The 13040-nt window shown below is 42.3% G+C and overlaps 1 protein-coding gene across 1 annotated transcript in view; it reads right to left on the bottom strand.

The window, feature by feature from the left end:
* Positions 1–13040, bottom strand: part of LOC142588719 (uncharacterized) — a 144252-nt gene that overhangs the window by 45383 nt on the left and 85829 nt on the right. Inside the window, exons 24-26 of the mRNA XM_075700534.1 lie at positions 12036–12198; positions 10656–10724; positions 10387–10538 (exon numbers count right to left, since the gene is read on the bottom strand). Coding sequence (XP_075556649.1) covers positions 10387–10538; positions 10656–10724; positions 12036–12198 — 384 coding nt within the window. The remainder of the gene's footprint in view (positions 1–10386; positions 10539–10655; positions 10725–12035; positions 12199–13040) is intronic.

The raw sequence follows: 13040 nt of genomic DNA, 5'->3' as shown, positions 1-13040 counted from the left end.
GCGGACAAATAAAGTCGCCCGCTAATATGATCACAGAGTCATAGACATATTTATACATGTAATCAAACAGAAGATCCAAATACACAGTTTCAGCATTTGGTGGCTTGTAGACCGCGCCCACATTAACAGATTTGCATTTCAAGTGAACTTTGCACCAAACGGCTTCTACACCAGGAATGTCAGGCATTTGCGTAAAGGGTAGATCACGTTTTAAGACCAAGGCCACTCCCCCACCCCTAGATTCCCTGTCTTTGCGAATGATGACATAGCCCGGGGGAACGATTTCATGATCTTGAACGCCAGAGTGCAGCCAAGTCTCAGTGATCACAACAATATCTGGATTAAAGGCGAGAAGGGTAGCTTCCAAGTGGTCAGTCTTATTTAGAAGGCTGCGCGCGTTTATATTTAATAGGGTTATCGGTAGCTGCGTGTTCTTTTTGATGGATTGCTCGCATTTCCGTTTTTTTCTAGTTTGTTCTCACTTTTTTTTATTTCGACCAAGTCGTTTATTTCCTCATCCCATTTGAAAAGCTGGCCATTGATGCTTACTTGAAGCTCATTGAAGCATTGTTGCAGATGTGTTGTCTTAACAAGTAAAGTCCACTGCAGCATTGTTGCAGATGTGTTGAGTCTCAATATGGAAAGTCCATTGAAGTATTGTCGGAGTTGTATTAAACGTTAACACTCGAATTATGTTGAAAGCCCGTTATGCCCTCAGTGTGTATTTACCAGTGTTTAAAACTGCACTTTTCTTAACATACTGCTGAACTGGTTGCATTGCATATAATTATCTTTGATTTCACATTGATACGTTTGCTGTGAGAGGGTAGGGAAAAACTTAAATAGAGGCGCTTCTGCATTGCAGGCCTCGGTCACCTTGGCTTAAAAGCGTGCTTTTAGATTGACTGTAATAAACCATATTGTAAAGCTGCTAGCAGTACTGGTATGCCAGTTTTTCAATTGTCAAAGTGAATGGTCTTTCACGAAATCAAGAGTGCCGAACTGATGCAGAGAAAAACCATTTTTCTAGGTGAAGTGTTTCTTTGTAACCAAACATCTGTGTAAATGTACAACCATCTGTAGTTTTAGGACATAGGAAAACTTCTTAAGAACTATTGCAAAGTACAACTTCCTGCAGCTTGACAACAGTTTCTATGGCTATCAAGTAACTACATTTTCCAAAAGAAATAAATCCTAAACAATAAATACCTAAATATATATATATGTACAAGCAGACTGACATGACAGCAAATAAGAACACTCAAAAAAGGTACTTGCTTTCTTTATTAGGTAAACATATCACGATTCGCTTGAGCCCACAGCAGTCACTGATATGCAGGGTGGTTATCTTTAAGTTTTATAGAATTTATTAAATACTGGCTGCTGCGGCTAACAAAATTCTAGATACAGAGTGCCAGTCATTGCTTACATGAGAGATCAAAACACATATTCAGCTAATTCAGAAAAACTCACTTCCTAATTATCTTTTACGAATTGTAGCCGGTAATTTTACAACGTGCATGCACTTATAATGAATTTCGACAATGAAACCAGTGACGAGACTCATGCCATCAAGCTGGCCGAAAAAAGGCAGTGTTGTTGCACTTGTAATATTTAACAAAACACACTGCAATGTATTGAAGCACAAAAGTAACAGGAATACCCGTGTACTTCGTTTCATACTTATGGAACAATCTCAAATCTGGTGTCAACCTGGATATTAATTACAAGCGATACGTCTTTCAAACTCACTGGCAACAGTTTGTAAACTGCAATATCTGCCGTAGTCTTTGACGTAGTAGTTCTGCGGAAACCCGCAAGGTGGAGAGAAGCAATGAATAAATTATAGAATAAATGAACAACTCCGGAAAAATTCGCCCGGACCAGGACGAATTTTTCTTCAACTATGAGGCTTTTCTTTCGAGGAACCCGTTTGGGTTTCCTTTGTAGCAGTTGCATCGAACGTGTGGATGTCTCATTTTCCCTTTATTCATTGCCGTAGTGTTATAAGTGAATTGATAAATTTGTGAGAAAGAGTTGAGTGTGTTTCCATTTCTTATGCTAGTAATGTCTAGCTCTGAATAATCCAGCTCAAGAACAAGAATTATGCTACCTGACGCAGCCAAACTAAAATAGCTGTAATACTCAAAAAGGATCACTCCGCACAATCCTTACTTGGTTGGATGGTGAGGGCCAATTTCAGTAAACATGATCTACTTTTGATACAAGGCTATCACAATAAATGATGCGATGGAAGCAGTTTGTTACGCTACATGGCTTGTTGCATGATGCTATTGCGGTTTCTGCCATGATAACATTTCTACGAAGGTCATTCTATATCAAGCGAGTTATTGATATTGACTACAGATTTTTAGATAAAAAACAGCTATTAATGACTTGCTGGAAGACTTTTAAAAATTATTCCTCGTGTGAGTTCCTTTTCAATTTTGTTCAGTATCACAAAAAATTACAAAATTATTCACAAGAACATCTGCTTTGATGCAGTCATGAAGGGCACATCATTGCCATTACCGGGGAGCTTCTGTTGCACTTTAAGCCAGCCTATACCTAATAATTCTTTCACATGTATTTTAGATACCGAAATAAACCATTTTTAATGTTATGTAAAATGCAGTTTTTACTGAACATAACTACTCTGAAAATGGCACAGATGCACTGGCAGGTGTGTCATTCCATGCTGAAGGGACCAGCGTTCTTTCGAGACCACAGATATAGCTGAGAAGATTGCCACATGTTTTCTGGTGTCCAAAACTCCTTGCCCACTTTTATTTATTTTTGCCAAAAATTTTGTGGCATTTTGGTGACAGTTTATTATTCCAGCTCATTTCAGCTAGAAGACGTTAATCAACATTTGTATTCAAACGCACATTGTGTGGATCGAGGCCTTAAAATGGCGCGCATGGAAATACGGTGAAGTGATGCGATAGTCAAAATAGCCAATTTTTCAAATATTTGACTGCTTCGAGTGCTTTTGGCACCGGCAAGATTGACTAAAATTGCAATGCGTTAATTTTCGTAGCGAAAACTCAGAAGACAGAAATTAAATACAGAATGATAGCTCAGGTGACATAGTATAGCAGAAAAATATTTGAAGCTCTAAAAGTTCAGCTGATCACCTGTAAAGAAACTGAAATTCTAATCTTTTGCAAAACGCTTCATGTTCAAGGTAAAAACAGCTTTGGTGGTTAGCCTAAAAATCTATGTAATACAGTATTAGATACCTGTACATGTCTGCTATGCATATGTGAAGTTAAAAAAAGACGGCATTATCTTTAAATGTGGAATTTCTTTTGTAATATTTTTGTCAGCATTGGAGGGTTTCTCCGATGTGCGCCCAAGCTTGCTGGCTGGGAATGCAGGCAACAAAGCTGGCTTCGTCTGCAACACAGGTGACTTAGAAGCGGTAATGGGGTCTGAATTTTATTGCCAAGAGACGCACGCTCTAACGCAACAAGGCTTGTGCTTGGTAAGGGCCGGGCAAACCATACAGACATTGCATATAACATATCAATACGTGTTAAATTCATGAGGGAGTCATGCAGTGTTAAAAGATACGTTTCATGCAGTGTACAATAAGAAATATTTGCTATTACGTAGCCAGTAAATCCAGAGAGAGCGCTGATATTTTTCGTACAAAGCATTTTAAAAGACACGTCGCACTGCAATGCCATATATAGACATGCAATGCGACATACAGGGAGCAGGACACTTTGTGCCCTGCTCCCTGGAAGCCAATGACTACGCATGTAGAAAACACATTCATAATTAAAATTGAAAATCTACACGAGCATGAACAAATTCTTGTGGTGTTGCGTGTTACCACTGTTTGTGAGCCGGAACATGCTCATCTATAAAAGTCATATGTGCCATGTTCAGTCCGACTTGGTCAGATGTTATGGCGACCACTTTTCACGTTCACGTTAAAAAATATGGGAGTCGAGACTGCGGCGCTTGACATCACCTGCCTTCGTATTCATAAAAAAGGCAGTCACAGTTTGTTGACTACTTTTGTGAGTAACTATATTAACAGGCTCTCCTTGCTAGATGACAAGGCTCCATATATTTATGCTATTTACGTGATCCGCAAATGAACATTAAAAAAAATTATTGCACTTAAAGAATAACACCTTTTCGTAACTCGTCACATGCATAGCAGACATGTAGGGCTACGTAATGATGGGTCGCATATACTTTTGCGCCTGACACCAAAGCAAATTTTACCTTTAACAGGAAGCTTTTTGACAAACATTTTAACTTTACAGTTTTTTAGGCGATCAACTGAACCTTCATGGCTTCAAATATTGTGCTGCTATCCCAAGTCAACCAGGCTGCGATTCAATACTTATTTTGTGCCTTCTGTATTTCCGTGCATACAAAGAAAAGATTTCCACACCAGTTCATTCTCTTTACATGAACACCATCTGAATATCTGGACCAGACAATTTTCCTTTTAAAAGAAACGTGGATCAGTGCCTTCAAGCTTAGCTGGGCAAGAACAATACATTTTTTTCCGAAATTGTAGAAAATTTTGCCGAAGAAGAATAAATGGGGAGAAAGAGTTAAGATCTTCAATAAACATAAAGAAAACTATCCAACTATATCTGTGATAGTCAAAAGAATGCTGGTTGGTTGATGTGGAATGACTCAGGTGTATATGACAAAGCAAATTTTTGAAAAAATTTCTCATTGTATCTACATTTGCATATTAAGCAAACTTGAAATGGTTTGCCTTAATGGAACAGTTCTTGACAAAACTGAGTGGTTTAAATGACTGAAGATACTTAAAAATATAACGATGAGGAAATGCCATCCTCGCTGTATTTATATAGAAACCTAAAATAAAGATGTAGTGAAATATAACAAAGCACAACACTTGCATGGTGGATTGAGCCATCCAGCGTGGTATTTTCAGGAGACTTGCATAATTTATATCTATAAATTTAACATAAGCATGTAAAGGCACACAAAAGCACAACCTTTGTACGCTGGTTTGAGAAATCCGAATTGCGCTCTTCAGGAGACTATCCTAAACATCAGCAAACATGAAAATGCTGAGAGTTACAAAAGCACAACACTTGTATTTAGGTTTGAACTGTCCAATTTGGACTTTTCATAGGCTTTTGGTCCCATGGGAGAAGCGAGGCCAGAGTTATTTACATGAAGCATGCTGGTATCAGGAAATTTGCGACACGTGAAGCCTGCAAAAACAAGAAAAAGTCAGAACAAGTTTCAAAAAGCAGCTTTCACATGCAATAGTGTGGCATACAATACGCCCTCGTTATAATGAAATTGATTTATGTATTTGTCTCGCGTTATTGCAACTTTCCGCGGGAATAGCTTCATGGATGACCATATAAATTTATTCAAAGTGGCACAGGATTCCACTAAGTGTCAAATGCAGAAAAGGGCAAAGAGGAACAACACACTGTAGCAAAATAACTTTATGAATATCCTCAATGTCGAAGATGTGAACATTTCTTGCTTAGAAAGAAAGCGCTGAAAACAAACCATGCCATCATGAAGAAAACTAAACTACTGACAATTTTCATAATTAATATGTGCAGCACTTCACTGTGTTTTTCCAAGCTCCAAATACAATGCTGTCATGTCACTAGAATTGAGTGTGGTTTCATTTGAAGTTACGTTTCACGAGTTCACATACAATTGGAGTGCACTCCTCGCCTTAAAATGGCTTAGGACTCTACTTTAAGAAAATGCCGCTTAGAGCAACATGTGTCTTCTGCCTCAGTGACTGAACGACTGTAATAATAAAGATTACCTGTAGTTGAGCACCAATCTGGTTCTCATGACACATGCAGAATGTGACAGGTACACGGAAATGCTCATTCTTCAATGAGTCATACACGAGTGCACTGACTCCTTTAACCCTTTGAGGTTCACTTCCCAACATCTGTGGCTGCGACGAAACCGTTTGAGAAATTGAGCGTTTTGAGAACGAAGTGTTGCCTAGCATCGCACTGGAGGTGCTACAACATCCTGGGATTTCTAGCAAGCAAGCAGAAGTACGTGAAGTACACGAATACAAGCAGCAGAAGTATTTGAAGCCATCCTCGCACTCCCGCCCCCCCACCTAAGTCGGCCCCGGGACCTTATGGCTTTTCTAATAAAATGCTTCGCAACCTAGCAGACAATTCTATACTAGCCCGCACAGCTTATTTTAACGCGTGCTGGGTAACTGGAAACCTCCCCTCAATATGGAAAGAAGCCAAAATTATTGATTCTCAAACCAAGGAAGCGCCTCCTACTCTGAAACCTCCGCCCTGTCTCCCGTACTTCATCTGTCGGAAAGGTGCTCGGACACGTTATCCTCTCACGCTTACACAGAGATATGAACGGCAATGACCTCTTCCACAATACCATGGCTGGCTTCCGCCCGAAATTGGTGTCCAAGTGGGCAGTCCAAAATGGATTTAAAATCAACCCTCACAAAAGCTCTTGTGTTCTCTTCACAAGAAAGAGAGGCCTGGTACCTGATCCCTGTGTAGAACTGGGTGGACAACAAATTCCCTTCAAGAAAGAGCACAAATTTCTAGGTGTTATTCTCGACTCCAGGCTCACTTTCATTTCTCACATAAAATATCTTAAAGAAAAATGTCTAAAACCATGAACTTACTTAATGTTCTATCCCACACTACATGGGGTAGCGACAGGAGGTGCCTCCTAAATCTTTACAGGAGCCTAGTTAGATCACGATTAGATTATGGTGCCGTAGTATATCACTCTGCTGCACCGAGTGCGCTAAAATGTTAGACCCCGTTCATCATCTGGGTATCCGCCTGGCCACTGGCGCACTTAGAACAAGCCCGGTGGAAAGTCTATATGCAGAGTCAGACGAATGGTCACTACATTTTCAGAGAACGTACATCAGCTTTACCTATTTTCTCAATGTGCGCTCCAATAAAGAACATCCGTGTTTCAAGACTGTTAATGACTTAACGTGTCAAACACTTTTTAATAATAAACCCTCCATGAGACTTCCTTTCTCACTGCGTGCAAGAGAACTTAGCACGGAAATGGATGTCCCTGTCCTTGAACATCGACTAATGCCTCCAACTAAGCTATTACCGCCCTGGGAGTGGCAGGTGATAGACTGCGACGTATCCTTTGTAGAGGTCACAAGACACACATCCGACATCGAAATCGCTATGCATTTCCGCGAACTTCAATCGAAGCACAGGTGCTCCGAATTCTACACAGACGCGTCTAAATCACATGCTGGTGTATCTTATGCTGCTGTTGGTCCCTCTGTTTCTTTATCTGACTTACTGAACCCGCAAACAAGTATCTTCACTGCAGAAGCTTATGCAGTAGTGTCTGCAGTAAGACATATACAGAAATTAAAACTCGACAGAGCAATTGTATACACAGACTCGCTAAGTCTCGTAAAAGCGTTAATTTCATTACAAAAGCTTAAAAATCCTGTATTCGTTGAACTTTACTCCCTCCTATGCAGTATTTATATATCACATATACATATAGTAATATGCTGGGTAGCTGGCCATAGAGGTATCGAGGGTAATGTACTGGCTGATAAAATGGCCACATCACTCACATCACTGAACACTTTTTCTGCACCTGCTGTCCCGGTGACAGATCTGAAGCCTTTCTTGCGTAAGAAACTGCGACAACACTGGCAACGCATGTGGAACGCAGAAATAAAGAATAAACTTCACGTTATCAAGCCACAGTTAGGTTTCTGGCCCTCCCCTACAAAATCGCGGCGAACAGATGTCCTATTCTGCCGCTTCAGAATAGGGCACACATTTGGTACACACAATTTTCTGCTTACTGGAAATGAACCGCCAACCTGTGGTCGATGTGGTGAGAGGCTGACCGTCCTCCACGTCCTCTTGGAGTGTCGCAAAGCCGAACCTGAATGAAAGAAGCATTTTCCTCTTGCATATCGTGATTGCATACCTCTGCACCCAGCTATGTTTCTTGGTAAAGAACCATTTTTCAACACCAAAGCAGTCCTCAATTTTTAAATGAGGTTGTCCTACATGTTATGAGCCCAATAAATTCGTAGCGCATCCTCTCTCCAGAGGATGCCGCTGTGATAGTTGTTTTATATAGCACGTGCCTCCAGGCCCTTGTGTCTCAAGGGCTCTAACGAGGCCATGGTGCTCTAGTTAATTTTATAAACCTATGCATTTTTTATATCGTATCATTATTTTACAATGCACCTTAATGCTCATAGTACACGTCATTTGTCACCGCCATAATTTTATTACACGTACATTTTACGCACTTTACAGTGACTATATTTTAGGCCCCTTTACAGCCACGTCACATCAACTTCACAGAATTCATATCTCCACTGCGAAATCACTAACACTTGCATGGCGCTCTTTGGCCATACCTGGCCCTTGCGCCAATAAAAACCACACATTCATTCATTCATTCCGCCCGAAATTCCTGCTCAAGATATCGTGATTCAGCTGAAACACAAAATTATCGATCGCGATAAAAGCTGCAGGCTGGACCAGAGCCATCTTGGGGCTACACCCAACGAAGGCCTTCGATAACGTCACGCATGAGGCCATACTGAACAAACTGGTACAACTCCAGGATGCACATCGAACATATATCTACATGAAGAATTTTCTTACAGGTTTGCATAGCCACCATTACAATCGGAGGGTTGCAGTCGCCAATTATTGACTTCGGCAGCAAAGGCACGCCGCAAGGATCGGTTCTGTCCCATTTGCTGTTTAAGGTGGCCTTGCTAAGACTATCGCCTGCATTACCTAGCATCCCCAACCTCAAGCATAGCCTATACGCAGACGATATCACCCTCTGAATCACCGGTGGCAGCGGCGGGGACATCCAAGACACGCTGCAGCAAGACGTCAACGAGGTCGTTGCATACGTAGAACCGCGCGGCCGGGAGTGCTCGCACTTCCACCAGACGTACGCACTTCCACCATTATTGATAGGCTATGCCTCGACCATAAGAGAGGTATCTCCGTTCCTATGCCTGTACAATATCGCGCATTCATTTAACTCAGGCGTGTCGAGATCAAATGCCTTAACAGTTACCTCTGACGTAGAGCTGAAAGTGTACCCGATTAACACGTGGTGCTACCATTCCAGAGCATGCGCAGGTGAAATTTGTGTCTTCCTTTTTTCGCCTCAGTGCTTCCTTCTGTTGACAATCGGCCTTCGTATTGTCCACCTCTCTTGAGTTCGTGTTGTCCACTTCTCTCACGTCCGTGTATGCACTCCTTACCCCTTTCTTGCATCATAAAGGGAGATAGTGTGTTTGTCACACATTACTATGTCCTACAAGGGGGCATTTTAAACGAAAATTTCATTTGCGTTACTCGTGAACGGTGGTGCAGGCTGCAGTTCGAATTAAAGCCCATGACACAGAAGTGACACTGCATATTGCTGACTATCAACCTTAACTTATTGCAGTCTACGCGAAAAAATATAGAAAAAATAAGTATCACGTACTCTCCCGCCTCAGCATACACAAACAATAGCTATCAAAGCAAACACCTGACGAACCTACTGAAGATACTTTCCACGAAGTCCTACCTGTACTCTCGGAAATGTGTGTGCCCGTATGGGAACAGCAGCTGCGGCACGATGCGTAAGCAAGCACCTGATGCAGTGTTTTCTAGAACGTGTATGAAAACCACTTGTTGTACGTGTCACCTCATAGCCGTCTTTGCATATACGAGGACGGCATGTGCAAGAAAGGTCACACACAACAACTATAATATATGCGCTTACGTCCACTAGGGAAAGCTCTGCGAAATATCACACTTGCCTTTCTTGTGAGCCCGAGAAGCGACTCGATATCAGTCGTGCGTCTGTTTGCTGGAAAGCTCAGATGGCCATACTGAAACGCTTCTCTATGTACTTCAAGAACAATTCGTTTTCAGCAGTCTTGTTGCGGAATTCACAATTTTACCTGAACTTCTCATCGTTTACTTGATTGTAGGAAGAGAACATACAGAAATGTCCATGAAAAGAGGTGTTTCTGTGAGGGGCGAGTTGCTTGTAGCGTTCCTAACTAGAACGGCAACAGAAATGACGATCTCAGTGAGACGGGTGTCGTCCGCCATTTTATTCTAACTTATTCCTTCTCCCTTCTCCCCTAGCCCATTTCTTCGTCTTCTTTCATGCGTCCAGCGCAGACCACTTCACCCTTCCAGATTTCCTTTAATTACACGTCCTGAGGTAATACTTGAATATCTTTCCAATAGCGGCGCACTCCGTTTGACCCGAGGCTCCGGCGTACCAGACATTGTTCAATATTCCATGCTGGCATGCAGTCTTAATAACTTGAAATGGTCCGCAAAATTTTTAGTTTGAAGGCACAGCACCCTTTCTTACAAGGACATAGTCTCCAGGCTGTATGTCCGGTATCTCGCTACTGTGTCTTTTAACAAAGTTTCGCTTCATGCGGCGCTTGTAGACCTCCTGTTCTTTGACAGTTTTCCTTAGTTCCGCGAGTTCGAGGTTCTCTAGGAGGCCTAGCTCACGATCTGCAGGAAGTATGGGCGCTGTACCCGAAGTTGCAGAATGAGGGCTGCAGCCTAAACCAGTGGTGTATGATCTGTTGTGATGTTTCACAGCTGCCTCGAGACAGAACTTCCACCCACCGGCAAAGTCTGGATACATCTTCAGATACTGTTTGATGTCTCGTATGGAATGTTCCACTAGGCCGTTTGCTGCCAGGCGGTATGGAGAAGAATACTTTATCATTATGCCGTGCTCCTGTGCCCACTTTGATAATTTGGCACTCTGGAAAGCCGGCCCGTTGCCGCAGACGAGCGTCTTCATGTGTTTAAAACATTCAGTTTTGAGGATATCTATTACGCTGTTTGCGTCTTCTTTGCCAGCTTTAGCTGCAATCGTCCTTGCGCACTCATCTATGGAGAGCAAGAAAGCTTGCATTCGCTGGACTCCTTCCCGCTTCTTTTTGAGCTCCGCGAAGTCCAAATGAATTACTTCGAACGGGACGCTTGAATAATCAGGGTTTGTCATAACTTCTGTCGACTGCTTGAATGTAACTTTGTCCACCTGGCAGAGGTGACTTGTGCGGATGTTATGGCTGCTGTCGTTTTTCATGCCCGGCCATGTGAATCTCATGAGAGATTTCTTATAAGTGCTCCAAAAGCCATCATGTCCACCCGATCCAGGGCTGTCGTGGTATAGATGAAGAATCCTTGGAATCATAGTTGGTGGTACGTGATACCTTCCATTGATAAACTGGAGCTCTTCTGTACCTTCCCGTAACTTATTATGATTGATTGTCTCTGGATTCTTGCTTGATTCCTGTACAAGTAATCTTGATAGTGCGTCAGCGTCAGTGAGGAGTGGGCCAGGACGGTGCGAAATTACGAAATCAAATTGTTGCAGATTGTTCACCCACCTAGCAATGGGGCCTCTTGGTTGGGGCATGCTCATAAGTTGAGTCAGTGCTTGATGGTCAGTGAAAAGTATGAATTTGGCACCTTGCAGGTAAGTACGAAAGTACTGCACAGCTTTTAAGACGGCTAGAGCTTCCTTTTCTGTGGTAGAATAATTGATTTCGGCGGGTTTCAGGCTATAGCTGTAGTACCCCATAACGTAGTGCTGGGTTTCATCACCTTATTCGGAGGGCTTCTGGTATTGAACTGCACCGGCACCATAATATGATGTGTCCATGTTCAGCACGAAAGGCAGACAAAAAATGGTATTCGCAAGATGGGGTCCGACGATATTAGTTTTACAAGCTCACAATAGACAGCTTCGCACTTCTCGTCCCATTAAAAAGGCACGTCGTTCTGAGTTAAACATGTGAGGCACCTTGTCCTCAGTGCATAGTCTTTGATAAACGCTCGCAAGTGTCCTGCAAGGCCAAGAAAAACGCGCAGGGAATGTACATCATAAGGCTTTACCAGCTTGGAGATTCTCTCTACCGATTCTCGCTTAGTGGTTTTAGTGTATCCATCAAACACCCTGCCAAGAAATACTACGGTATCTTGAAAAAAACGCACTTTTCTTGAGGTTGACTTTGAGTTGGGCAAAAATGAGCGCATGAAGAACTTTTGAAAGATGACTGCAGTGTTCTTCCTTTGTCTTTGAGTAGATGATGATGTCGTCGATGTACACATAGCAAAATATGCCCAGGTAAGGTTTGAGAATGTCCGTCATAATCTTCTGAAACCACGCATGGGAGTTTTTCCAACCAAGTGGCAGGCGGTTGTACTCAAAGAAGTCAAATGGGGTTATGAACGCGATATACTTTTTGTTTCTTCACTTAGTCGAATCTGCCAAAAGCCTTTGCAGAGGTCTATTTGTGAAAAACAATGGCAACCGCCAGTTTCGTCAATGATGTCGTCGATTCTCGGCATTGGATAAGGTATCAATTCAGTTTGACGATTGAGAGCCCGGTAGTCTGTGCAGAGGCGGAATGTCCCATCTTCGTTTGGTGCAATAGTTATAGGACAAGCAAATGGGGATACAGCAGGCCGGATGATACCTGCGCCTAACATTTCTTGCAACCCCTTTTTCAGCTACACCTTTATATCTCTGGACTTATTATAGGGGGTTCTACGAACCACTGTTTTAGCTGCGAGCTCGAAAGGAACGACATGCGATTTTATTGCTGGAGGGTAGCTACCCATGCATGTAAGCTCTGGGTACTTAGTCTTTATGTCTGCCTGGTGAAAAATTAGCCTTGATAAACTAGGTTCTTCACCAGGATCGTCTGTTGTGATCGTGTCTTCGGCCATTACTTTGTCATCCCGATAGAGGTTTATCTTAAGTTCTTTTTTCATGTCTGGACGGGACAAAAGAAAATCGTAGGTGACATTGGGAATTGCCAATACATCACTGGTAATAGCATGTCCTTGAAATTCAATAGCCAGGGTTACCAATTCACTATGCATGGTCACTGACCCATCGTAGGCTTGTACACGCAATGTTCTACCAGCGTGCAAATGACTCGCATCCACTCGAGTCTTGGTGATAATTGATACCGAAGCTCCACTGTCAACGAG

This window comes from Dermacentor variabilis, chromosome 7 (genome assembly GCF_050947875.1).
Source record: "Dermacentor variabilis isolate Ectoservices chromosome 7, ASM5094787v1, whole genome shotgun sequence".
Classification (NCBI taxonomy): domain Eukaryota; kingdom Metazoa; phylum Arthropoda; class Arachnida; order Ixodida; family Ixodidae; genus Dermacentor; species Dermacentor variabilis.
Note: the sequence above shows the minus strand (reverse complement) of the source record. Positions and strands in the feature narration are given on the sequence as shown.